We start from the raw sequence: 25,154 nt of genomic DNA, 5'->3' as shown, positions 1-25,154 counted from the left end.
TGATGTTTATTAGCAGTGAGGTGCTTTTGTATACTTAAAATAATCACACTTTCAAATTTGTGCTTTAATCTTTTTATTGTCACATATAGTTGTTAAAATTGAAGGTTAAAATTTACCTCCTCATTTTTGATACCACCTAGTTGTATTTTTTTTCTCCTCAACAACTCTGTAAGATCAAGCATCTAGAGTTTATATTTGCTTCTTTTTTTCTTCCATAGTTCTTAGCTGACTCTGTATCACTGGTTATCTCAGAAATAGTGTTTTTAAAAAGCGTAAGTCCACCCAGCTACTCAGGAGACTGAAGTGTGAGTATCATAAGTTGGAAGCCAGCACAAGAAAATTAGTGAAAACCTGGGAATGAAGCAGGTTATCAACATCTTTTAAATGTAAAATAAAACAAAATTTAAAAAGCCAGAATGTACAGAATGTTGTACTATGAAAAATTTAAGATTTTGTACACACATACACTGAATTATAACAAAAAATATTGTTTTTCATCTTGAGGTATAGTTAAAATGAGCAATGAGCTCAACAGCAATGACTTCAATAAGTGCTTGTTGATTAATAAAACAACTCTACCTCATTTTTATTCTTGGTTTTAGCTGTTTTCCTTATATACATAAGGTTTATGTACATTAGCCTGGTTAGTACTACTTACTGCTTTTTTGTGTGTGTGTGTGGTGCTGGGAGTTGAATCCAGTGCCACATCCATGGAAGGCAAGCAAGCACTCAACCAACTGAGCTATATCCCCAGCCCAGTACTACTTACTACCATAGCTACTAATTAAAATTATTAATATAATTGATATTGGGTACCGAACTGCGCTTTTCTGGAACCTCACTAAACCATCTTCTGGTCCTCTATTTCTCCCCTTATATTTCAGTAGAAAGTATTTCATCAAATATTCTGAGAAACTGGAAATTTTACAAGTCCAGTTTTGAAACCAAACACTATTCTTTGGTAAGAATGGCACAAAGTTCAATTGTTAAAATGGCAGATCATAGGGCTAGAGATGTAGCTCAGTGGCAGAGCATTTGTCTAACATGTTTCAGGTCCTGGTTCCATTCCTAGCACCAGAATTAAAAAAAAAAAAAAAAAGAGAGAGAGAGAGAGAACATAAGACAGTCTGACTAGTATTGCATATAGTACTGTATTTTAGGATGAAAACTCCTAAGACAAGATACCAAGTTTACAGTTCTTCCAACTGGAGAGAAAAGTATCTCTGAAAATATGCAATCTTAAGATCCTCTCCACATAATTTTCATACTTTCCTTGAAATAGTTCTCCTTATAAAAGGAAAGAGAGAGGGGAAAAGGGAATGGAGATAACATGCTAAGATCAACCACAGGGGAACCTCCTTCTTCTCCTGTTGTAATTTCAGAATAACTCACTTGTAGAATAATCAATGGTAATTTGATATATTAGGAATATAAAGCTTATACTACATATATACATCGATTTTTCCCAATGTGTAGTGTTTATCCTTGGTATGGTTGGTACAAAATGATTTTAAATAGTATACAATGAAGCAGTTTTATTTAACTTTATAATTTAAATAAAGTATTTAAGTTATTAATTCTAATATACCTAAATAATTAAAATGACACAAGTACTATTGCACAGAATAAGAATAGAGTCACAAATACGAATTAGTAGTATTTGAGTATGATAAAACAGGACAGTGGCATGTAAATGACTAAATAAGGGATTCACTGCCATATTCCTTCAGATCAATGTTTAAAATTTCTGACAACAGATCAAGGAAACCCTCCATACTTATAAGGGAAGTTTTTAAACTGCTGATTGAACTCATTTCATTACATAAAATCTTGTGTAAGTCAATGCAAAAAACGAATTTGCTGGAAATACTGCTTTATAGAATAAGTTAAGAGGATTTTTAAAAAATTTAATGTTAAAGAAATCCAAGTAAGTTTCAAAAATACATTCTAATCATGTAGCAGAGAAGAACCTAAGCTATATTTTTTCCTCTCAAACAAATCTGAAAACCCTACTATAAACCACAAACAATGTTTCAAGAAGCCATTCCATTTCTCTGCTATTTTGTTTTTAAACCTCAACCTCATTAGGGGGGTCAGCTTGTGCTTGGACTAGCTAATAAAAAACCCCATAGAGCTGCTGCTGCTGTTTCTTTTTTTTCTGTTGTAGTACTAGGGATTAAACCCAGGAGTTCTCTACCACTAAGCCACACCCCCAGTGCTTTTTAATATTTTATTTAGATAAGGTCTTACTAAGTTGCTTTGGGCCTTGTTCAATTGCTGAGGCTGGCTTTGAACTTGTGATCCTCCTGCCTCAGCCTCCCAAGCTGCTGGGATTATAGGTATGAGCCACCATGCCTGGTTCCCCAGACCTTTTTGAACTTTATTTTGAGACAGAGTTTTGCTAAATTGCCTGGGCTAGCCTTGAACTTGCCTCAGTCTCCCAGTGGCTGGGATTACAGGCTTGCATCACCACCCCTGGCTTCATAAAACTTCTTTTCCAAATTCAGATTCAACTTTGCATCTTAACCCTGCCTTTCTGATAGTCAGTCAACTAACTCAGTCAATAATGACACAGGGCAAAATGCTGTCCCAGCTTCCACCCTCATCATCATCAAATGCCTATCTTAAAACAGTATCTACAGCTTTCAAAAAAGACAAATGTATCAAGATGAACCTCTTTTCTAAGTAACAGTTCCTTGTTTTTAAAGCAATGCTTGTATACCTAAAGCCTACCATAGAAAAAATAAAAACCAATGGGTAAGAAAATGGGTTAGTTCTGCCAATTACTGTGTAATTTTGAGCAAGTTAATCTATGCATAAGAGATAAAAACAATAATAATACCAAAAAACCAAAAATAAACATGAGTGACAGAAATAAGTACAATACCACAAGTAGTGGTGGGGACTGTGGTTAACTAGGGAACACACACTCTGGTTAAAGGCAACCTCCTATGATTAAGAAACCACAGTGGAGGAGGTATAACATAATTTTTAAGCTGATGAATTTTACATAGAAAATGGCTGCTTTTAGTGTCACAGTCCAAGTTCAAACTCCTCCAATATCCCCCAATCTCCATGGGGGTATGTCCCTAATGGTGTGGTGCTCACACATCTGAGACTGACAAAGACCTTGCATAGCACCATGGTCTCTGGGTCTTACTTGTTTTATATGGGGTGGGGAATGGGAGTGAACTGAGGAGGCTGGGTAAATCTTGGCCCTCTTGAGGGAATTCTCAAAATCGTTCACTGGTTACATTACAGATTTCAATCAGGGAGTCAGCAAGCTGTTCAAGGATGGCTCATCACTGCTCTAGAAACTACAGTCTAGATGAATAAAAAGTAGCTTAGAAAGTCAATTTGGTTCTCAACACCTTTTCATACGTTGTACTATAATTTTGTTATATAAATTAACTTGTTCTACCAGGAGCCACAATGAAGTTTTGCTTGTTTATTTAAGATTAATAAATAGATTCATTAAGATAACTGTATTTTAGTAAACTTTTTTTTTTTAGAAGAAAATACATTTCGTGACAATGCTACATTTAAAAAACAAACTTTAATACAAACTATCACATATATACTAAGGCAGATTCCCCCCCCCTCCCCAGTCCCAGATGGTGTAATATTATTCTTAAAAATGTAAAAAGCTCTCATATTATGGGAATCCATATTGACTGTCTTGAGCAACAAATAAATGTTTGAGTAAGGCACACAAGTTTGAAAAAGTTTGGCCAATAATATTTAAAAATGCTAACTGAGGTCTAATAGGAACCTGTAAAGACAAACATGATGGACTCTAGAAAATCTTTTTGTTAAATGATTAAAAAAGTGGCTGCAGTAGTGGAAGGCAGATATTAACACTGAAGTTGCATAGGAAAAAGTGCGAATAAAACTTTCATGAAGTAGGAGTGAGAAAAAAAACCAGTTATTTCTATTTATATATATATGTGTGTGTGTATATAAATAAAATCAATGTAAAACTGAATATTAGAAATAAACTTATGGCTATTTCATGACTCCCTAAAGGGTCACAGATTCAAATTGGCTAAGAAACTAAGAAGTATTTTTTTTTTTTTTTTGGGAGACAGGGTATCACTATATTGCCCAGACTAACCTTGTACTCATGGGTTCATGTGATCCTCCTGCCCCAGCTTCCTGAATAGCTGGGGCTACAGGTGCATGCCACCTTGCCAAGCTAAGAAATGACATTTTGAATCTTCTCATAGGCAAAATGGAGAATTGTTCATTCTCTTATTGAAAGGTACACAGTATATGTGCTTTAAATTTCCTCTTACAAGAAATCAAGTTATTTGTGACTAAAACACCTCTTAAACTGCTAAACAGTGTTCCTTTCTTCATTTATCTGTAGGATTGGTCAAAACAATCACTGTGCTAGTTTCTTCCAGTAAAGAGTTCTTCTAAAAATAATTTTCATAGACTAAATTTTAAGAAACTGTTTAACACATTTGCAGCTGTTACTTTCAAATTATGTTAATTACTTGAAACAAGTTACTTTCAACTGTCACATGTAGGTGTTAAAAATAGTTTCAGTTAAGTTCTAAGTTATGCAAATTATCCCATAAAAATTAGATTGCATTTCTGGAGAAATGCCATCTGGCAGGAACTGATAAGAAAAGAGCTTCAGGAACTAAAATGAACAATTACTTTAAAATGTCCCTCTTACCAGGGTCGGTGAACATGATATAGACATGGATTAATAACGAAACCCAGAGGTATTATGTTCATGGGTATATAAGTACCTAAAGAAAGCTTAAAATATTTGAACCATGGTACAAAAGGACTTTCAATAATCATAGAAATGTTACTTATCTCCCTTATCCAAAAAGATAAATCCCGGCTACACATAGCTAAAGGATAGAAGAAATATGGCCAGAATGACTAAAAAAGTGAATTGTTTTTATTTAACTATAATTAATTTGAATGTAGCTAGTGGCTACCTTTTTGGACAGTACAGCTCTATGACACCTATGATTAACATTAGGAGCTTACTAAATATGGAAGAGCTACTGGAAGCTGTGGGCCTGATAATTTTATCTTAAGACACTTAAAAGTCAAACATTTAAAATAAATAAGGATCTTCTTCCTAATCCTTACAATTAAGTTAACTGGAAAAACATTCTACTTTTTAAGAAACTAACATCAAAAGAACTGGTGTGCCACAGTACAGGGCTCTAATGTGCTGTTTTCTAATTCTGTTGTCTAATTCAATGACAAAACAAAGGCCTATATCATGAATCAACTATTTGCAGTACATATAAAAATAAGTGTAGCTTTTGAAAGGGCAAAGACAAATTGGTCAATGGACAGCTGTCACATTTCTACTTAGAAAGGTATTTCTGAAAGTAAGAGGATCCCCTCTCTAACTTAAAAAACATTTTAAGTGTAGAAAACTATAAATATATATACAACTGGCAGAGAATAAAATGAATCTCCATATATTCACAATTCATTTTTTATAGTTATTTCCAAATGACCAAACTTGTTTCATTACATCATATCACTTACCCTCATCTGATACTATTTTGAAATAAATTCCACACAGCCTATCATATTATGGCGTTTTTTTAATCACTTCCCGGGGAAAAAAAGAGAACAAAGATGTTTGATTAACTTATCAGAGGAAAGGAATTCCATGAAAAAGAACTGATGTGCCATGATTATAAAATTAGAGTTACCAGTGTGAATGAAGCATAGAAAGCAAAAGGAAGAAAGACCAGGGAAGAAATGGTATAGATGGGAGAAATCCTTAGAACAAAGGTACGCGGCTTTACTTTAGTTTAAAGCAATAAGGAGCTAGTATAGGTTTCAGAGGAGAAAGAGTTAAGTGAAAGGAATAAGGTTGTTTTTTTTTGTGTGTGTGACATTATGAAAGCCTGACTTTAGAAGTACTGAGGGTAGAACTAGAACGGAGGAAAATACAGTGTTTCAGCAGGTTCAAACAAATATCTTTCCTACATGCTAAAAAAGGAATGTTCCACCCATTTCAGGAAAGGCTTCCCTGGTGAATATTTAACCATAGTTTAATCTGTTTTTCAATGCTGAATTTTTCTTTGGGACTTGCTCAGGGACTACTCTGGAAGTAGAGTTTGGAGAAAGCATAAAACTAGGGAGCTAACTGTGATAGTAGAAAAGCTCCATTTGAAATATGCACAACACAGGACTATTAGTTGTGGAATAATCAGACTAATCCTTTTTGTCTCAAATAATTGCTAAGAATATCAATAAGATGAAACTAATATTATATTTTAAGAATTTAAATTCTAATTAAATTTACATCACCACTGATACAATTTTTAAAATGAGCAACTAGCATGTCAAAGGTAAAAGGTTCCCCTCTGAGTTAAAACAATGATTAAAGTCTTTTTCAAGAAATATTTAAGAATTTCAGTCTGTGTGGAAAGGGGAAAGGTGGGAGAACGATAGGAGAAGAGTTGAGGGAGGGCAAAGAAGAAAGAAAGTATTTAATTTTAGAAAGACTTTTCAAAAAAAGAAAAAAAAATGACAAGACAATTTTTAAAACTACAAAATACCAGCTTACTTTTTTGGTTTTCTGGAAGTAGAGTTCAGGGAAAGCATGAAACCAGTAAGCCAACTGTGATATGTAGAAAAACTTCATTTGAAATCTGTACAACACAAGAAAGCAAAAAGCATCTTTTAAAGCATAATATTTTTAAAAAATAAACAAATACTGGAAATCAGGATATACTAAGCAGATATCTTTGTGTTACTTCAGAAAATGTTCTGTGTATCTTTAAACAACTCTTCGGCAGCTGCTTTCCCCTATTTTCCTGGGATATTCCCACCGGTCAGTCCCCCTGGATTAAGCAACAGGCAAAGACTAACTATGCAAGCCAATCCAAAGGAGCCACAGCTCTTTGTCCATGAGTTAATTAATACTGACTAGTAGGTCATATTATCTACTGAAAACACAAGGAACACGATCAACCCTTAGATCTATAAGATTTCATCAAAATGGGAACAAGATGGGCAAAAAGACCAACACAAAAGTGAAGGCACACAGATACCAATCACCTGAAACTGGGATAATCCCAATTTCAAATACTCAAGTTTTTCTCCTTGGGGAAATATGGTAATTCTACCTGGTTGGAAACATGGAGACACACTCAAATAAATGAAGGCAGAGCCAGAGTTAAAGAGTAGAATAAGACACAGGAGTGTTCCCCAGGAGATACATCCTAATTAGTCTAGAATCAATAGTTCTTCTCTTTACATTAAATCCCCCTAGCCCTTCTAAGTCCTCTTTATTCTCTCTCCCTTTGCCCTCTCTTCCAGAATTCTAAAATAGAGAATATAGAGCCAATCTGAAGTAGTTTCTCAGGGGGAAATATAGTCCCATTCTGTAAAAGTTCACTGAATTAATATAATTGTTAAAAATCAGAGCATGACCTAGTAAAAGGGTATTATTGCTGGACTTCAAACAAAGATATGCATGGTCATACTATTCCGTCTTTCTCTTTTCTCCAGTTCTCAAATCACAGTGTACTTAGGGAATACTGTCGAGGTGACAAGCATCTATAATTTACCCAGGAAATAAGGATATTAAATAAAAACAGGAGATAATTTCTACTATAATCTGGTACATAGTCTTGGTGGGTATGGGCCCAATACAAGATTTACATAAATGGAATGATTATAGATCAAGACTATAATACATAAAATATAAGCCAAAATGATAAACTCAGGAATGCAAAATACCCAAATAGGCTAACGTAGCCAGGAACATTAACATGGATGTACTAGAATAAGAATTAAAGAATGAGCATTTAGCTAAACATCTTTGTAACCACTGAGCTCCTGGAAGCACTATAAAAAATTGGGGACTAGAAATATCAAAAAGAAAGAATCCCTAAACTCAAGAAGTTTATAGAAGAAGAGAAGGAAGGAAGGAATAAGAGACTGGAGAGCGGGGAGCAAAAGCATGGAGAGAATGGATCCATGAAGAAGAGAAAGAATCAGGAAGAAAGGAAAAAGAAGAGTGTACCAAATTAAGATTACCATTAAAACCAGATGTCTCAAGCTAAGGAAGATATTTAAAAGATTATACAAATGAAAAGAGTTCATAGGAACTTTTCTCTTAAGGTAGTGGGACTGCCAAGACGCTTTCACATATTTTATGATTTTGCCTGAAGTTTTAAAGAGAATAATGAGTTCTGCTTATTCATGTTATGATCATGTTCTTTAATTTTAAAAAGCCTTTAAAAACGACTTACGTCATAAGGTTGTGGGGATAAGCCCTCCACAAGATCGTTGGATCTGAGATGTAGTTTTCCTAAGAAAGAAGACAGGGAAATTAGCCTGTGAGTATTATGCAAACATTTATAGTTCTCTATATTCAAAAAGCTCACTCAAGTCAAGCTTTATTTATTTACTGGGTACAGGGGATTGAACTCAGGGGCACTCAACCACCGAGCCACATCCCCAACCCTATTTTCTATTTTATTTAGAAAGAAGGTCTCAGTGAGTTGCTGAGAGCCTCGCTGTCGCTGAGGCTCACTTTGAACTTGCAATATTCCTGCCTGAGCCTCCCGAGACAGTGAGATTATAGATGTGTGCCGGGGCATGCTTTTCAGCTTAGTTAATTTCAGTACAATTTTAACTGCCTACTTTTGCAAAGTGAAAATCAGTATGACTTATATAAATCAGGTGTAATTTCTCACCTTCAAAAATCTTTCTATCCAGTAGAGTAAAAAAAATTCATGTATGCATACTAACATAAGCAATAAATAACAAAATGGTGTGAGGCATAGGTATAACAGTCATGGAAGAAATGAATTTTACTTTGGGTAATCAAAGAAGGAGCTTAGGAAAAGATGTAGTTCCTGATAGGAGACAAGAGGACCACAATGCTGCCAAATTTTATGATATTATATCCATAAGATACTACCCAAATCTTTTTTCTTAGATAACTAGATGTACTGAGAATTATTACATATGTCAAAACGAAACAATTCCCCCAATCTTAAGTGACTTACCTTTCATGAGAATATTTCCCCATAGAATTGTAACTCTTATTTAGTTTTTTAAAAGAATTTAAAAGATAGATTTTAAACTGAAATTTACATATATTAATAAAGTATTATTAAAAACGGCAGAGTAAAACACAGTGAGCACTGGCTTGAAAAGTTGAGTTTTATCTCTAACATTAAGTGTTATATCCTAGAAAATTCACATTGCTTGTTACTCATCTCTAACACGGTGATGAAAAAGAAATTATGTGCCCAAAAAACTCAGAAGTATTATAAACCATGGAGTAGTAGTTGAATAAAAGGGATTGCCATTTCTGATTACTAAAGTTGATACTATCTTCTCTTTCCTCATTAGAGTAATACAACTAAAGGTTTTGAATGTCTTATTTGAGAACTACACGTTTTAAATTGTTTGGGAAACAACTGGACTGTTTTTAAAGGTGGAAATGACCGGAAATATTTCAGCTCATGTAATCTAAAAAGACTATCACTGACATGCTTTTTGCTAATACACAGCTATCTACAAATGACTATAAGATATAGAAATAACATCCACAGTGACTAAAATGTTTCTGAAATAGTAAACGGCTTAGAATTTTTGCTGTATAAAAACTAGCTGAGGGCTGGGGGTGTGGCTCAAGTGGTAATGCACTCTCCTGGCACGCGTGCGGCCCGGGTTCGATCCTCAGCACCACATACAAACAAAGATGATGTTTCTACTGAAAACTAAAAAATAAATATTAAAACAAACAAACAAACAAACAAAAAAACTAGCTGAGAGAGATTTATCACTGAAACTTTAGTTACAGCCACCAAAGACCAAAAAAACAGGGAAGGGAAGGCCACATTCAATAACTGATATTATCCCAGGGCTAGAGATCATGGTTGATAAAGTTATGCTTGGCTATTTGTGTGTAATAATTTACACAAGTTCATTAGCAGAGTTCTTAATCTTGGTGAGAAAGGAGAACACTGAGAAGATCATACTTACAGAGACTAGAATGAATGTGCCCCAAACACAAGCAAAAAAGTAGAATGCACTAAGCTGACCAGATTCATTAAACTTGCTGTGTTTCGTTTTGGAGAAGTGCATTCGCCTGTTAATTTTCTAAAAATAAAAACAGGTATTAGTAATTAAGAATAAATTATAAAACATACTCAATATATGACTATCATAATATGGAGAGCTAGTGCTTTACAAAGTATAGATTTCTAAGATTGTATACTTACATCCAACACATACTCTTGAATTATGGCATGAATAATTATCGCCACTAGCATGTAGAAGAAAACTGTAGCCAAATCTTTGATACCATAGTAATAAAGGGATGCTGATTCAGTAGCTTGTTCTTCTGAAGGCCAAAAAGGACATACATACACAAAAATATACATGAGATTATAAAACAGCACCAAGTACAACATAGTTATGGAAACAAACAAAAGAACACTAACCTAATTGATAAAAAGTTCTACAGAAATATCATAGATAATTTGCTCTTGGACATCATGAGTCTTAAGGGGCAATGAAAACTGAGGAGGAAACTATCTACAAACCCAAAACTTCAGAAATTACTTACAGAGACTTGACACATGTTAGTTACAGCCATCAAAGACCAAAAAAACAGGGAAGGGAAGGCCACATTTAATAACTGACATTATCCCAGGGCTAGAGATCATGGGTTGATAAAATTATGCTAGGCTATTTGTGTTTTTTTCCAACAACTTTCAAAACTTCTGTTTTTTCAAAAATTTTCAAAACTTCCACTTCTACTTTCAAACTGGACCCTACCATCATGATTCTGAAGGAAAAATGGATTTGATTTAGTTTTGACCTGTAAGCAGTAGACACAGATGCAACCACTACTTAACATTGTTTTTAATCCTTGCAACTGCTTTAATTTTTCAAAACAAATCTAAATCACATACTTGTGAACTGCTGACACTTGTTCTCAAGACTTCCTAAATATGTTCATATTTTATTAACCAAATAGTCCATCCCTCATGCTAGTTATATTACTGTACTTAACTGCAATCAACTTCCCATAACAACTTGACTTTCACATAGCACAGTTTAGAAATAAAACTTTTTGAAAAAAAAACCACTAAGTATAGTTTGGATGCAATTACCCAGTAACTCCTAATCTACTGACATTTTCTCTAATCAAAATGATTGCTAGCGGTAGAGCACAATAAAAGATGGAAATAAGTTTAAAGGAATTGTTATTCCAAGTCCAAAATATGACTCATATGTCAAAAAACCTAAACCTGAACATGTGCTTGTAGAAGTCTTGACCAAACAATTATTTAAAATTATATTTAAAATATCTATTCTTAGAATTTTTCTATGAAAATATCTGAGGGCAGAGATGGCAATACAAAAAGTTTGTTGATGGAATTTCAAACTCATTCACAAAAATATATATAATAAACATTAAACATGTAAAACTAATTTTCATATAACGTATAGGATGGAGTCAACCCAAAACATCAGTTCTTGTATCATAAATTATCAAATAACGTTCAGTCTAATCATGGAAGAGATTGTGAAAATAAGTGGAGAATCTAGTGTTTATGAGTATTCCAAATATGTTCAACTGAACTTCTAGGAAATTCATAACAAAAACTACGTACCTGTTGCGGGGAGGGTAACATTGTACTGAAGAGTAACAAAAATGATAGATGCTTTTGCTGTTATCTAGAAAGAAAAAAAAAAAAAGAAAACAACAATTAAATAAATTTGTGATCCTCCTCCAAATAAGCAGATTAGGGGAAAAATATTATAAATTCTGTTTTCCCAAATCCAAGAACCAAGGGCACCCAAGTTCTGCTGGCACCATGCTAGGCAAACACAATGGGAATTCCTGATCACCAGAGTTGAGCCTGTGAGTTGTGGTAATCCACCAAAGTATTCTGTAATTTAGATGAATTTGTGTAATTCATCTCCATAAGATTTTAAAAGCAATAACCTCTGTAGTTTCTGTAAGTAATGATTTCACAAATAATGATTCTCTACTGTAGACCTATATGATGAACACAAAGTTCCTATTAAGAAAATTTTAAGTGAAAATTAATAAAAGGAAGTACAGTTAAAGCATGAGAAAAATGGATCACACACAGGATCTACGTGTTAATCTCCCAAACACCTGGCACAGTTAAATAGTCAATAAATGTTTAATTGACTTGACTGCTGCTAAAAGTAAAGTGGTCAGAACAGAAACGGAACGTTTATAGGCACCAGGCACAAGAAAGGATAAAATCCAGAAGGAATGAAATATAAAATAATCCCTGATAACAAGGTGTTTAGCTGTATCGGAGGACAAGTAAGCAAATGGTTATAATGCTGTACAATCAGTACCTCTACAGCATTCGCTGTGGGCCCTCTGGATAAATGATGAATTTGTTTTTTCCCTGGGGTAGGGAGCAAAGCCTATTCTGGAAAGACTCCTCAGAGGATGTAATGCTGGGACTGTGCCTTGTTGGAAAACAGAAGTTCCCTAGGCTCACAAGGCGGGGTGAAGAGGCCAATACAGGTAGAAGAAACAAGGTAAGGGCAGGAGTAAATACAAGGCCAGGCATAGCACGTATGTCACAAAGAGGTAGCAAAAAAGCCTAGAAACATTAATGGAGTACTAGAAAGTACCTTGCTTGTTGAACTAAGTATTTTAGGTTTTATTTTTAGCATGACTGTAAGTAGAGAGGGGGATGTTAATTTATGCCTGTTAGAAAGACTGCTGGCTCTGGCCTGCTAAATGGTCTCTCAAGCCCCTTCATATCCACTCCCCACGGCACTAGAATGATCTTCTAATCATGTTACCCTGTTTCCCACCGTACCTGTAAAAATCCTTCACTGGATTCCTATCTTTTTAGGATAATGTGGTCTACACAATTCCCCATTGTTTGACTCCTCTTCATGGCCTCATCCCAAACCATTTCTTCCCAATCCCTGGCCCCCTGTAGTTCCTCCTTCTACAGGGTCCTTGAACAAACCTTCCCCTAGATCTCAGTTCAATTATATCTTTTCTAGGAGGACTTCCCTATCTTTCTAGAGCAGGGCATTCCTCTGTCAGATTATCTCAGAGAACTGTGTGTCTTTCCTTTGAAACACATAATCTGGTATGATTAGTTTGTCTCATCCATTACAAAAATAAGCTCTTAGGAGCCGTTTCTGCTTGCCACTGTATGTTTAGAGACCTAGTAGGGGGCCTGGCACATATCAGGCAACTGATCAATATTATTAAATAAATATCAAATAAAATAGATATCAATTAGAGTAAGCATGGAAGCCAAATAAAAGACAAAGACATGTGCAAGAGGCCACATGAAGGTAAGGCCTGGCAGTGGAGACAGGAGAGCACATGAAGGTAAGGCAATGGTAGTGGACACAGGAGGCACTCATGAGCAGAATAATTCTTGGACAGCAAGAGAAAAAGCGTCAAGGATTATTTATTGATGACTACTTATTGATGAAAACTAGGTGAAAAATACTACTACTATAAAAATGTGTGGAATACAGGAACTGCAGGTTTTGGGCAAAAGAGAACAAATTGAGTTTGGACAAACTGGGATTTGTGATACATGGGTGGAAAAAGCAGCAGGCACCTAAAGCCTCGTCTAGAACTTAGCAGGTAAAGATTTGAGAGTTTTTATTTATAAACAGAAGTTAAGGCTGTGGAAGTACACAAGTCACACATGGAAAGTCTACAGTATTTGTAAAGAAGTAGGACAACATCAGACCTGTAGAGACAGCAAACAAAAAGCCAAAATGTATCTCTCTGCTATGGTTGTTTGCATAAGTGTACCCCCAAAGGTCCCTGTGCTAAAGGCTTGGACCCCAGGATGTGGCACTGTTAAGAAGTGATAGAACCTTCAAGAGGGGGAGCCTAGTGGGACGGCTACTGGTCACTGGGGGTATGGCCTCAAAGGAGACTGTGGGATTCTGGGGTCTCTCCTCCCACCACTGCCATGAGGTGAATGGGTTTTGCTCTATCATGCTCTCCCTGACATGATGTGCTATCTTGCCACAGGCCAAAAGCAATGGGGCCAACCAGCCACAAACTGAAACCTCCAAAACTGTGAGCCAAATTAAGCCTTTTCTCTTATAAATTGATGATTTCAGGTACTTGTTACTATAAGGTTACCTAGTAGAGAAACAAAGAGAATGAAGAGAGCCTGACATTTCAAAAACCAAGGGGAAACATTTTAAAAACGTGTAGTTATAAGTCAAAAGTTTCAAAAGAGATGTGGCAGAGAGAATGCAACAGATTAAATATCTTTATTTTGTTTATTTTTTTAAAATGTGGTGCTAAGGATCAAATCCAGTGCCTCAAATGTGCTAGGCAAGCACTCTGCTGATGAGCCATCCTGTAATACTGTTTATAGGATGGGAGAGACAAAGCTTGTGCAATGAGCAACAGGGCAGGTGCTACAAAAAAGGGAGAAATTAAACATTGAAGACAGAAAAGGGAAACTGACTAAAGAAATGTGGTAGGGAATGACACTGTAAAGATGAGTACACTTGAAAATCCTCTTAGCCTGGGAACAAGATAGTACAGGCTGAGTCTTCCTTATTCCAAATGTTTAGAATCAGAATTATTTCAGATTTCAACTTTTTAGAATTTTGGAATATCTGTTAATACATAATGAGGTATCTTGGGGATAGATTCAAAGTTCTGGATTTTAGCTCAATATAGATTTTGTATTAGGTATGCTTAACCTGCAATGGACAAGAGAGATAAGATAGGTAAGTTCAAAAGGCAGGAAACTGAAGAAATCTATACCTAATAAACTCACGTTGTTTTTTTCCCCTTGTGTATGGGGAAAACAATGTCACACACATGTTAAACGCAATGGGGACCTGAGTGATGAATATTTACATTGTACCTATATGGCTAGGAAAAAGTAAAAAGCTAAAAGGATGTTATTTATGTTATGAGGTTAGAAGCCTGGTTCATAATATATCTATCAGCATGCAATGTATGGCTTTTCTTGGTAACCCTAAGCAATCTGAATTGAGGCACAGAAGCAGCAGAAATAGCAGTCTCCCTTATCCTGGTTTCACTTCCTGTGGTTTTAACTACCCATAGTAATGAGCAGCCTAAAGCTATTAAATGGAAAACTTCAGGAATATAAGTTTTAAATTGTATAAATGTTCCACACAGGGGGATGAAATCTTATGCTGTCTCCTACCTATCCAGCCCAGGACATTAATCACTCACCATGGTCCAGCACATCCACACTAGATATGAAACTGGCTATCTTGGTATCAGTAGCTGTCTTGGTTATCCGATCAACTGCTGAGGGAGTGCTTGTTTTCAATAACCCTTGCATTGTAGCTTAAGGCCTGCATCATTCCCATCACTTCACCTCATCATGTATCCTCTATTATCACATGAAGAAGTATAAGTACAGTATAATAGGACATTTTGAGAAAGAGATCATATTCACATAGCTTTCTTTTTTCTTTTTTGGGTAGTACTGGGGATTGAACCCAGTCATGCTTTACCACTAAGCTACATCCCCATCCCCTTTTCAGTTTTTACTATGAGAGAGGGTTTTGCTAAGTAGTTGAGGCTGGCCTCCTACTTGCAATCCTCCTGCCTCCCCTCCCAGGTAGCTGGGATTACAGGCATATGCCATCATGCTCCATTCATAGAGCTTTTATTGCAGAACACTGTTATAATTGTTCTACTTTATTATTAGTTGTTATTAATCTTTTACTGTGCCTAATATTTTAAGCTTGATCACAGATATGTATAGAAAAAAATAGTATCTATAGAGTTTGGTACTATCTGTGGTTCTGGATATCCAGTAGGGTTTTAGAACATATCCCGGTGGCTGAAGAATGGGGGTTACTATAGGTGAATAAAGGCTATACAAGAGAAAAGCAAAGCAGCAAGGGGGCAAATATACTGGAGAAAATGAAAGTGGCCAAGGTACCATAATAGTCTGGACGAGGTAAAGAAATGCTCTATGAGTAGCAGAATGAAAAGGCTGACCTTGAATTTGGGATCCTCCAGTCTCAGGCTCCAGAGTAGCTAGGATTACAGGTTGAGCCACCACACCCAGTTCATGTGATTGTAAAAACAATCACAAATTTTATTTTTTTAAGGAAATTTTTTTGTTGTTGTTTATTTTTATGTGGTGCCGGGGATCGAACCCAGTGCCTCACGCATGCTAGGCAAGTACTCTACCACTGAGCCACAACCTGGGCTTTAAAAAATAAAGTTGATTGATAACTGAATCAGTTTTTATATCTTTGGACTTTACACAAACAGTCCCCCTGCCTCCATCCCTGTTTCTTGTGTCTAATACGAGGTCACCAATATCACAGCTAAGAAAACTCTGTGTTAAAGAGTCCTTTACAAACAAACAAAACTTTTCAGATAAAGTTAGTATCAAATTCTAAAAGCAACAAAAATTAAGATTATCCTTTTATGCTAGGCTTTCAAATAAATTAAAAGCCTCCAGCTGGTTTAACATGAGATATTAAACAGAATAAGAGGAGGACAAACACAAACTACATACCCTAAAAAGTTTGAAAACATTAAACCAGAAATCATTCTCCTAATCATCTTCAGGCCTCCTAAGCTTCACATCTTGACCAGTGTTGGAATTAAAACAAACTAAATTGGTTTAGAATGTAAATATGCTATAGAAATAATACTGCACAAAAAAAAATAAATAAATAAAAACAAGAGTTTACGACAGTTTGGGACATTTATACCATGGCTTCCATTTATGAGAAAAAATGAGATTTACTTATATTTTAATCAATCCTATGCTACATGCAAAGTCAAGAATATCATAATAGCTTTAATTAAGTAGTTGCCAGTTTTCTTCTTATACAGAGATGTTAAGTATTTTATACTTGTTAAAGAAAGGTATGATTACAACATGGTCTTGATTCCTGAAAGGTGAAGTTGATTTCTGAATATCAAATTCTGTTTCTCTACCAACTCTTTATATAAAACTACGGTTCTTAAAAAGAAAGAGGTAGACATGGTGCCACAATGCTGGTAAACCCAGAAAGTGAGGATGTTGAGGCAAGAGGATCACAAGTTCAAGGCCAGCCTAGGCAACTTAGGAACCTGACTCAAAATGAAATAAAAAAAGCTGAAGATGTAGGTCAGTGGTAGAGCACCCCTGGGTTCAATCCCCAGTACTGCAAAAGGAAGAAAGGAGGGAAGGAAAGAAAATGCTGGAATTAATACAAACTGTGCTTAAAAATCAAACAAACCTCCGAAAACTGTTCCAAGATCATTGTAATTCTAAGTGCCCCCCTCAAACCTGTAAGGCACAAAATCTATAAATTCTTGAACATCTATGTGGAAAGTCTGCCCCTTCTAGGAAGAAATATTTCTCTTGTGAGCTCCTAACTCTTCACTCCTCCTTCACGTTACTTTCAGAAAGCTTCCCAAGTATCCTTACATGTTTAATTTTTTAACTCAAATGTGAAACATTAATCTGTATTACGTGTACAGATAGATTGTAAAAAAAAAAAATCCATGATTTCAAAATTTACAATTTTTGTTTTTTAGAAAGAATTCTTTATTTTATTTATTTAGGTGGTGCTGAGGATAGAACTCAGTGCCCCACTCATACCAGCCTAAGCAACTTAGGAACCCTAAGTTCTAAGGCAAGCGCTCTTCCACTGAGCCACAACCCCATCTCCTCAAAATTCACAATTTTTGATAACAAAGTTTATAGAAACGAAACATTTATATTTGTCCCAAACAGATTTCTTTTCAGTACATAGAATCTCTTCTCCCCTATAAAAATGCTATCATCTATTCGCCAACTTTGATAGCTACCCTCTTGTAAGTCAAACACTGCAGTAGGCAATATATGTATTAGCTAATTTTAATTCTGAGTAACCCAACAAACCCCACTTTATAGATAAGGAAACAAGTTCTGAGATGGCATAACTTGAACATGGATCCCTTAGCTTCAGAATCCATGCTTTTACAGTATATCTACACTGCTTTTTCATTTGGGCTGGTAATAAATAAAGTACGTTATTTCTTTGCTGATTTCACTGTAAATCCTGATACTTCCTCAATATACTTATGTGAAAGACTTAATGATTCTGCAAAAATATCAACTTTTCTATTATTTCAGCACAAGTGCTATAATTTTATAATTATGTTAACTTTGAAGTTCAATGACAATTATTTTAGAAGTCAATTAGCAAAATTTACCTAGTTAATACTTTCCCATATGTAGACAGTGTGCTTTCAAATCTTATAACTTTAACATGTAGTAAAATAGACGACTTGTACAAATTTCCCTCTTCTGTATACCATTTTAACAGTCCTTTTTGAAGTGGCTTTAAAAACTTCTATTTAGATGTGGGTTTGCTTTTACAGTGCTGGTGACTGAACCCAAGGCCCTATGCAAGCTGGGCAAGCACTCTTATCATTGAGCTACATCCCCAGCCCTACTTAGTATTTTTGTTGTGTTTATTTAGATGATTAACAGAAAGGTGAAAAATCCACTCACTGTTAAAAAATCATTAACATGAGGGCCAGGTATGGGTAGTGAACTTCCCTAGAAAATGGGATGAAAAAACGTGAAGTTGGTCACATAAAAGCAAAGCCACAGTATTTCTAAGTGTCCAAATTTCTGATTTATTTTCTTTTCATTAAAGCATTTGAAATAAGCCTTAAGGTCATAATACTTCTAAGTCGTTTTTAAGTCTGAAATTCTTACCATGTGGAAATGGGTTATGGCAAGTTATGCAAAACTGGTGAGTATAATGCAAATATGAAAGCAATACTTTTAATATCAAAACAGAAAGTATATAAAAATATCAAATTCATAGAGTACAAATGTTTAGCATTGTGTTTTATGTGTTGTTGGTGATCAATCCCAGGGTCTCATACTCTACCACTGAGCTATATACCTAATCCTGTTTTTAAAATACCACACATTTATGATCCTTTGTAAAGTGTCCGATGTCTTCACATCATATTACTTGATCATTTAATCGCTGTGAGAAGGCTAGTACAGGTAATTTTTATTTCCTTATAAAGAGCAGAAAAACCAAGTCTAAGTCTTGGGTCACTTAGTAAGCTTGATATATGTCATCTATACTTGCTACCTCCTGAGTAGTGGCCCACTGGAGAAGATAAAACAAAAATACATGTTAAGTTATTTAATAACGTTTTAAAAAAACCCAAATGGGCTTCATTTAAAAATGTATTCATCTTTTGGTTGCTAGCAGTCTTTTACTCCATTAACTTTTCTCAAGGATTCTTAATTTCACTCATCCTTTTAGAGCACTATTCTAGGTGATGGAAATAGATTAGTTAAAAAAAAAAAAAAAAAAAACTAAACTAAAATTAGCAAGGCTGAGTGTAGTGGCACATGCCTGTAATCCCAGCTACTGGGGAGGCTGAGACAGGAGGAAGGCAAGTTTGAGGCCAGCCTGGGCAGTATGGTGTAATCCTTTCGCAAATTAAAAAGTGATGGGGATGCAGCGCGATGGTAAAGCGCTTACGCAGCATATCTCAAGTCCTGAGTTCAATCCCCAGTACTACCGGTAAAAAAAGAATATCTGTTTTTACCAAGGTTACATGCCAGAGGAAGAGGAGACAACACAATAAATAAAATACTCAGTGTATATGATGAGACCCACGAGCTATGGGAGTGGAGGGGCGGGGAATTGGGCGTGTGTGCTGGGAAGTGAGGAAAAAAACCCGTAGGATGTTACACGTTCACCTTGCAAAGTTTATTACCCACATTCAACAGCTGTTAAGTAAGTCATCAAAATACTAGATACGTGGGAAGAGAATTTACACACTCCTGACATTCTCAGTCTCTTCTGCCTCAAGAAACCGTATCACTCGACTCCACCGCACAGCTGCTCAGAACCTCGATTTCTGTATCAGACCTCGTTTCTTTAGCAAGGCAAAAGCCAGCGCCAGGGTAAAAAGTTCGCTAACTGGTAATAAGACTCGAAGCCACCGGTGTGCCGGTCCCCTGCGATCGCCGCCCTCCAAGCCGGCAGCAGACGTCGGACCCCGTCGGTTTCTCGCTAGCCTCCTCCTCTGTCCTACTAGGGACCCCGTCACTTGGGGCCTGTGGCCCGGGGGCCGGCGCGCTGCCCGGCCTGCGCAGGACTTTCGGGCGGCCGCAGCGGGCCGCCCCCAAGTCCGCCCACCTCGCGGAGCCAGCTCGGCAGCGCAGGGGCCGCCCCCGCCCGTCGTCGGCCCCTCGGCGGCTGCCACGTAACCCTTCGCGGGAACCAGGAACTACGCGGCCGGCGGGAGGGGGCGGTGCGGCGGCCCCCACGCCCTGAGGGCGGCGGCGAGGCCCAAGGGGGCTCCCTTCGCCGCGCCGGCCAGGGGCGAGTGCGGCCGGAGTCGCGGGGCAGAGGGGACAGGCCCGCACCTCCCCGGGTCCGAGCCCCCAGTGTCCCGGGTGCACGGCCGGGGGCTGGCAGCTGGGGCCCGGGCTGGGGGCGGCAGCGCGGGCGGTTGGGACGCAGGCGGGCTCACCTCGAACATGAGCCCCAGCAGGAAGACCATCGCCACACAGGAGACGATGTCCGCGTGATTCTGCAGGATGAATTCATGGCTCAGGACCGGGGGACTCTTGGTGCTCTTCTTGCGAATCGCCATGGTGGAGCCGCCGCCCGTGCCTGCAGGTGCTCCGCCCCGGCTCCGCTCTCTCCAGCTGCTCACCGACCAGCCGCCGCCGCCTCCCCCTGGCTGCTCCTCACAGCCCCGCCGCAGCCGCTCGCTGGGGCTTCACTTCCCATCCCACAGCCAGTACGCAGCCGCCGGGGCCGCCCGGAAAAAAAAAAAAAAAGTGAGCCCGCACCCGGCGCGAGCATGCGCACCAGGGAGACGGTGCTAACTCTAGCGGCGGCCGCCCCTGCCAGCCCACGGCGCCACCTGGGGACCGGAGGCCGCGGAACGCCTCGGGCTGGTGTGCAGCGAACCAAGCGGTGCGCTTCTGCTGGGCGCCTGGCCGAGGGTTGGGAGTCGTTTGAATCGCGAGCTTCCTGAGCCCTATCAACACACTGAGGCTGTGGCCGGGACGCACGCGCCATGGTGTGTAGGGTGGCAGGCGTGCTTCCCAGTCCTCCTGGCCGTCCTGGTCTCGGTACTAGTGCCTTCTTGAAACACTGATGGTCAGTTGTGTAGGCGACTGCCACCGTCCAGAAAAATCTGAAAATAGGGCTATGACCTGAACACACAAAGGGTATAGCACATTTTCTAGTTTCATCTGCATTAAAAATTAACCTCAGAGTTAGTTTAAACACTTCCGTGGACTTTTCCCCACTGAGCCTCAAACTGATGATGGGATCGATTTGCGTTTACCTGTCTTTTATCGTTAACAATTCTTAGTACTCTGGCGAGAGTGTGCAAAAGGTGGGTGGATTAGACATGTTCTCTTCTTTCATCATTCTGCCCAAGCCAGGAGTCCTTTATAATATTTTCCCTGAAGAATTGCATCACTGTTCACCCATTTGCCAAATCTAGAAACCAAAACCATCCTAGATTGAGCCCTTTCAGCATCCCTCCACGTCCACTGGGGCATCAAACCCAGGCAGTTCTATCCCTCTTTCTCCTCCCCACTGCCAACGTCCTTTAGGGGGACTCATCTCTTGCCTACATCTAGGTAGAATTATGTAGTGGTTTAAGACCACAAGTCGCTGGGTGCAGTGGCACACTGCGGTGATCCCAGCGACTCGTGAGGCTGAGACAGGAGGACTGCAGGTTCAAAGCTAGCCTTAGAAACATAGCTAGGTCAGGGCAACTCAGCAAGACGCTGCCTCTAAAGAAAATATAAAAATGGAGATGTGGCTTAGTGGTTAAACGCCTCTGGGTTCAAGCACCTGTACAGAAAAAAAAAAAAAAAAAAAAAAAACCCACAAAAACAGCCAACCAAACAACAACAAAGTGAGTCATTGAATCAGTGATCAACTGTATGATCTCACGTTACTAAATACGTGAGACTCAATTTCCTCATGTATATGTGCATTTTTTTTTTTTTTTTATGTATTGGGTGTTGATGCACTAGGAACTGGGATTACAGGTCAGCCTTGTCACACCTGGCTCCAAATTAACCTGTTCTTACGAATAGGTTAAGTTTCATTCCAGTAGGGGGAGAGACACTTTAAACAAGATTTTGAAAGTGAAACATGTGAAATTGAGTTGAGGACCCAGGAGAAAAATAAAGGAAGGGGAATAGAGGAAGCATGAGAAAGTTACATTTGCTTAAAGACCTGAAGATGGGCTGGGATTGTGGCTCAGTGGTAGAGCTCTCGCCTAGCACTGGGTTCGATCCTCAGCACCACATAAAAATAAATAAAATAAAGATATTGTGTCCAACTACAATCGAAAAATAAATATTAAAAAAAAAAGACCTGAAGAAGGTAAGGGACCAAAAACCACGAGGCACCATATATAAAATGGAAATAATTGTGGTACTCTAGCAATTAAATGAGATGATTCAAGGAAAGTCCTTAACAGAGCTAGGGCTCTATAGATTTAGTTAGCTATTATGTTCCTCCTTTCTGCAATCATGAGTTTCATTTCCCTCCAAATCACCTAATTTTTATACCAGAATGATGCTTCTACCAGACCCAAAAATGATCAGTGTTTTCCCTTTTGCTTTATGGAAAATTAGCATGACTAAATAACTATGATTGCCCCACCTACCCACACAGAGTGCCTGTCTCCCTGGGCCTCTCATCTCTTTTTGTATGGGTATTACTCACTACTCACACTATGGTGTAATATGGCATACTCCCCTGTTAGGGTCTCCCCTGTGTTTGTCTGCTGCTGCCTCTGTCTGGAATTTTTTCTCTTCCTCTCATGTACCCAGCAAACTCTTACTGTTCCTTTAAGTCTCTGATTCCTTCACTGAGTCTATGCCTGACCTCTGTCTCTTGCACCTAAAATATATATATATATTTTGGTACTGGGGGATTGAACTCAGAGTCACTTTAGCACTGAGCTATATCCCCAGCATTTTTTATTTTGAGAAAGGGTGTTGCTAAGTTGCTGAGGCTGGCCTCAAACTGGCTATCCTCCTGCCTTGGTCTCTCCAGTCACTGGGATCAAAGGTGTGCACCACTGTGCCCAGATCAATTGTATTTTTTAAACAGCTACACCAATATAATTTTTTTGTAGAGTTCATTTACTTAAGGTGTATGATGGATTTTAGAATATTCACAAAGTCACACAAATGTCACCATCACCTAGTTTAGAATATGTTTGTCATCCCCCAAAGAAAACCTGCACAAGTTACCAGTCACTCTCCATTTCCCAATGCCATGTGCTGTTGAGAGCCACAGCCGAAGGGGCCCCAGCAAACTTCCAGCTGCCAGCTGATGATTGGCTCACAGCAGCCGCAGCAACATCTAGCTGATTGGCTCCTCTGCAGTGATGCTCATTGGGCTGTTTCCCTGCCCTTTCAGACCACAGAGCTGCTCATTGGGGGACTTTTTTGGCTCCGCCCACATGACCCAGCCAATCGGCCTCAAGAGCAGGAGGATTAGGGGAGGTGGAGAGAAGCTTGTGTGGGAGAGAGAGGCTTGTGGGAAGCCGGTGGTGGCAGTTGAGGCTCTGAGGGTTTTTCCTGAGAGGCTGTTTTGTTTGGCGTGTGTGGTTCTAAAAATAAAGTTAGTTTCTTTTGACAAGTGGCTCCTGATTGTGCCCAGCCAGACTGCGGCAATGGGCAGTCTCTAGCAATCCTCTATTTTCTGCCTCTCTATATTTGCCCATTTTGGACATTTCATGTAAATAGAGTTATGGTCTTTTGTGACTGACTTCTTTCACTTAAAATAATATTTTTTGGGTTTATGCATATTGTAGCATGTACTGGTATTTCATTCCTTTTTATGGCCAAACAATATTTCATTGTTTGGATATAAAACATCTTATCCGGGCATCAGTTGATGGATAGTTGGCTTTTTTCTGCCTTTTGCCTATTGTGAATATTGCTGTTATTAACATTTGTGCACAAGTTTTTGTTGGAACATCTGTGTTCAATTCTTTTGGGTGCATACTCAACAGTGAAATTGCTGGTCATAAAAAAAAAAAAAACTTTTATTTTTAATCTTTGAGGAACTCAGACTAATTTCCAAAGTGGCTACAACATTTTACAACCCTACCAATAATGTAGAAGGGTTCATTTCTTCATATCCTGGCAACACTTTTCTTTTTCCTTTATCTTTTCTTTTTCATTAATTTTTTTCTTTATTTCTTTTTTCAGCAGAAATGGATAATTTCTTTTTTGGGAACAAGACTTAAATGACTTGGTTCCTTTTTTAAAAAAATAATGTTTTTTTGTTATTTGTTTTATAGATTTATTTTTTCTAAAAAATTTTTACTTAAAATATGTTAATCAACACACAATAATTGTACCTATTTTGTCTTTTATTTGTTTTTTGCAGTGCTTAGAAGCAGAGGTAGGGCCTTGCCCATGCTAAGCAATTGCTTTATCATCCCTTACATTTTTCTTTAAAGTGGCTCACACTCTAATGTTGATTTGCATTTCCCTCAAGACTGATGATGTTGACTACTGGTCATTTCATGTGGTCACTAGTCACTTGAATATCTTCTTTGGACAAATGTCTGCTCAAATCCTTTACCATTTTCCGAATTGGGTCTCCCCTGTGGTACTGGGGTTGAACTAAGGGATGCTTTACCACTGAGCTACATTCACAGACTTTTTTTATTTTGAAAAAGGATCTCCCTAAATTGTTGAGGCTGGCTTCTACCTTGCCAAGCCTGACTTTGAAGTTGTAATACTCCTTCCTGCCTCATTCTCCTGAGTAGTTGAGGTTACAGGCGAGAGCTACCTTGCCCAGCCTGAGTTGGGTCATTTAAAAAAATTTTTTTTTAAATGTATTCTAGATATAAATTTCTTATGAGATGTATTTTAAAATGTTTCCTCCTAGTCTGTGTGTTCTTTTTACCTTTTTGATGGTATCCTTTAATGCACAAAAGGTTTTAATTTTGATGTAGTTCAACTTATCTGTCTTTTACCACTTGCTTTTGATATATTATTTTTAAAGAAATCATCGCCCAATTCAAGATCACAAAAAAATTACTTTTGTGTTTTCTTTTAAGAGTTTTATAGTTTCAGCTTTTTACATTCAGGTCTATGAGGATTAAGTTGTATTTTCAT

General features: G+C 37.8%; 1 protein-coding gene across 1 annotated transcript in view; it reads right to left on the bottom strand.

The window, feature by feature from the left end:
• Tram1 (translocation associated membrane protein 1) overlaps positions 1-20,769 on the bottom strand; it is a 30,949-nt gene extending 10,180 nt beyond the window's left edge. The window contains exons 1-6 of the mRNA XM_046460494.2: positions 20,507-20,769; positions 11,640-11,703; positions 10,239-10,360; positions 10,000-10,116; positions 8,253-8,311; positions 6,560-6,644 (exon numbers count right to left, since the gene is read on the bottom strand). Of these exons, the coding sequence (XP_046316450.1) occupies positions 6,560-6,644; positions 8,253-8,311; positions 10,000-10,116; positions 10,239-10,360; positions 11,640-11,703; positions 20,507-20,629 (570 nt within the window). The 5' untranslated portion in view covers positions 20,630-20,769. The remainder of the gene's footprint in view (positions 1-6,559; positions 6,645-8,252; positions 8,312-9,999; positions 10,117-10,238; positions 10,361-11,639; positions 11,704-20,506) is intronic.
• Between the last annotated feature and the right edge of the window lie 4,385 nt (positions 20,770-25,154).

The sequence above is a fragment of the Marmota monax genome, unplaced genomic scaffold (genome assembly GCF_021218885.2).
Source record: "Marmota monax isolate L192 unplaced genomic scaffold, Marmota_monax_Labrador192_F-V1.1 WCK01_AAM20220418_F8-fsc00063, whole genome shotgun sequence".
In the NCBI taxonomy this organism is placed as follows: domain Eukaryota; kingdom Metazoa; phylum Chordata; class Mammalia; order Rodentia; family Sciuridae; genus Marmota; species Marmota monax.
Note: the sequence above shows the minus strand (reverse complement) of the source record. Positions and strands in the feature narration are given on the sequence as shown.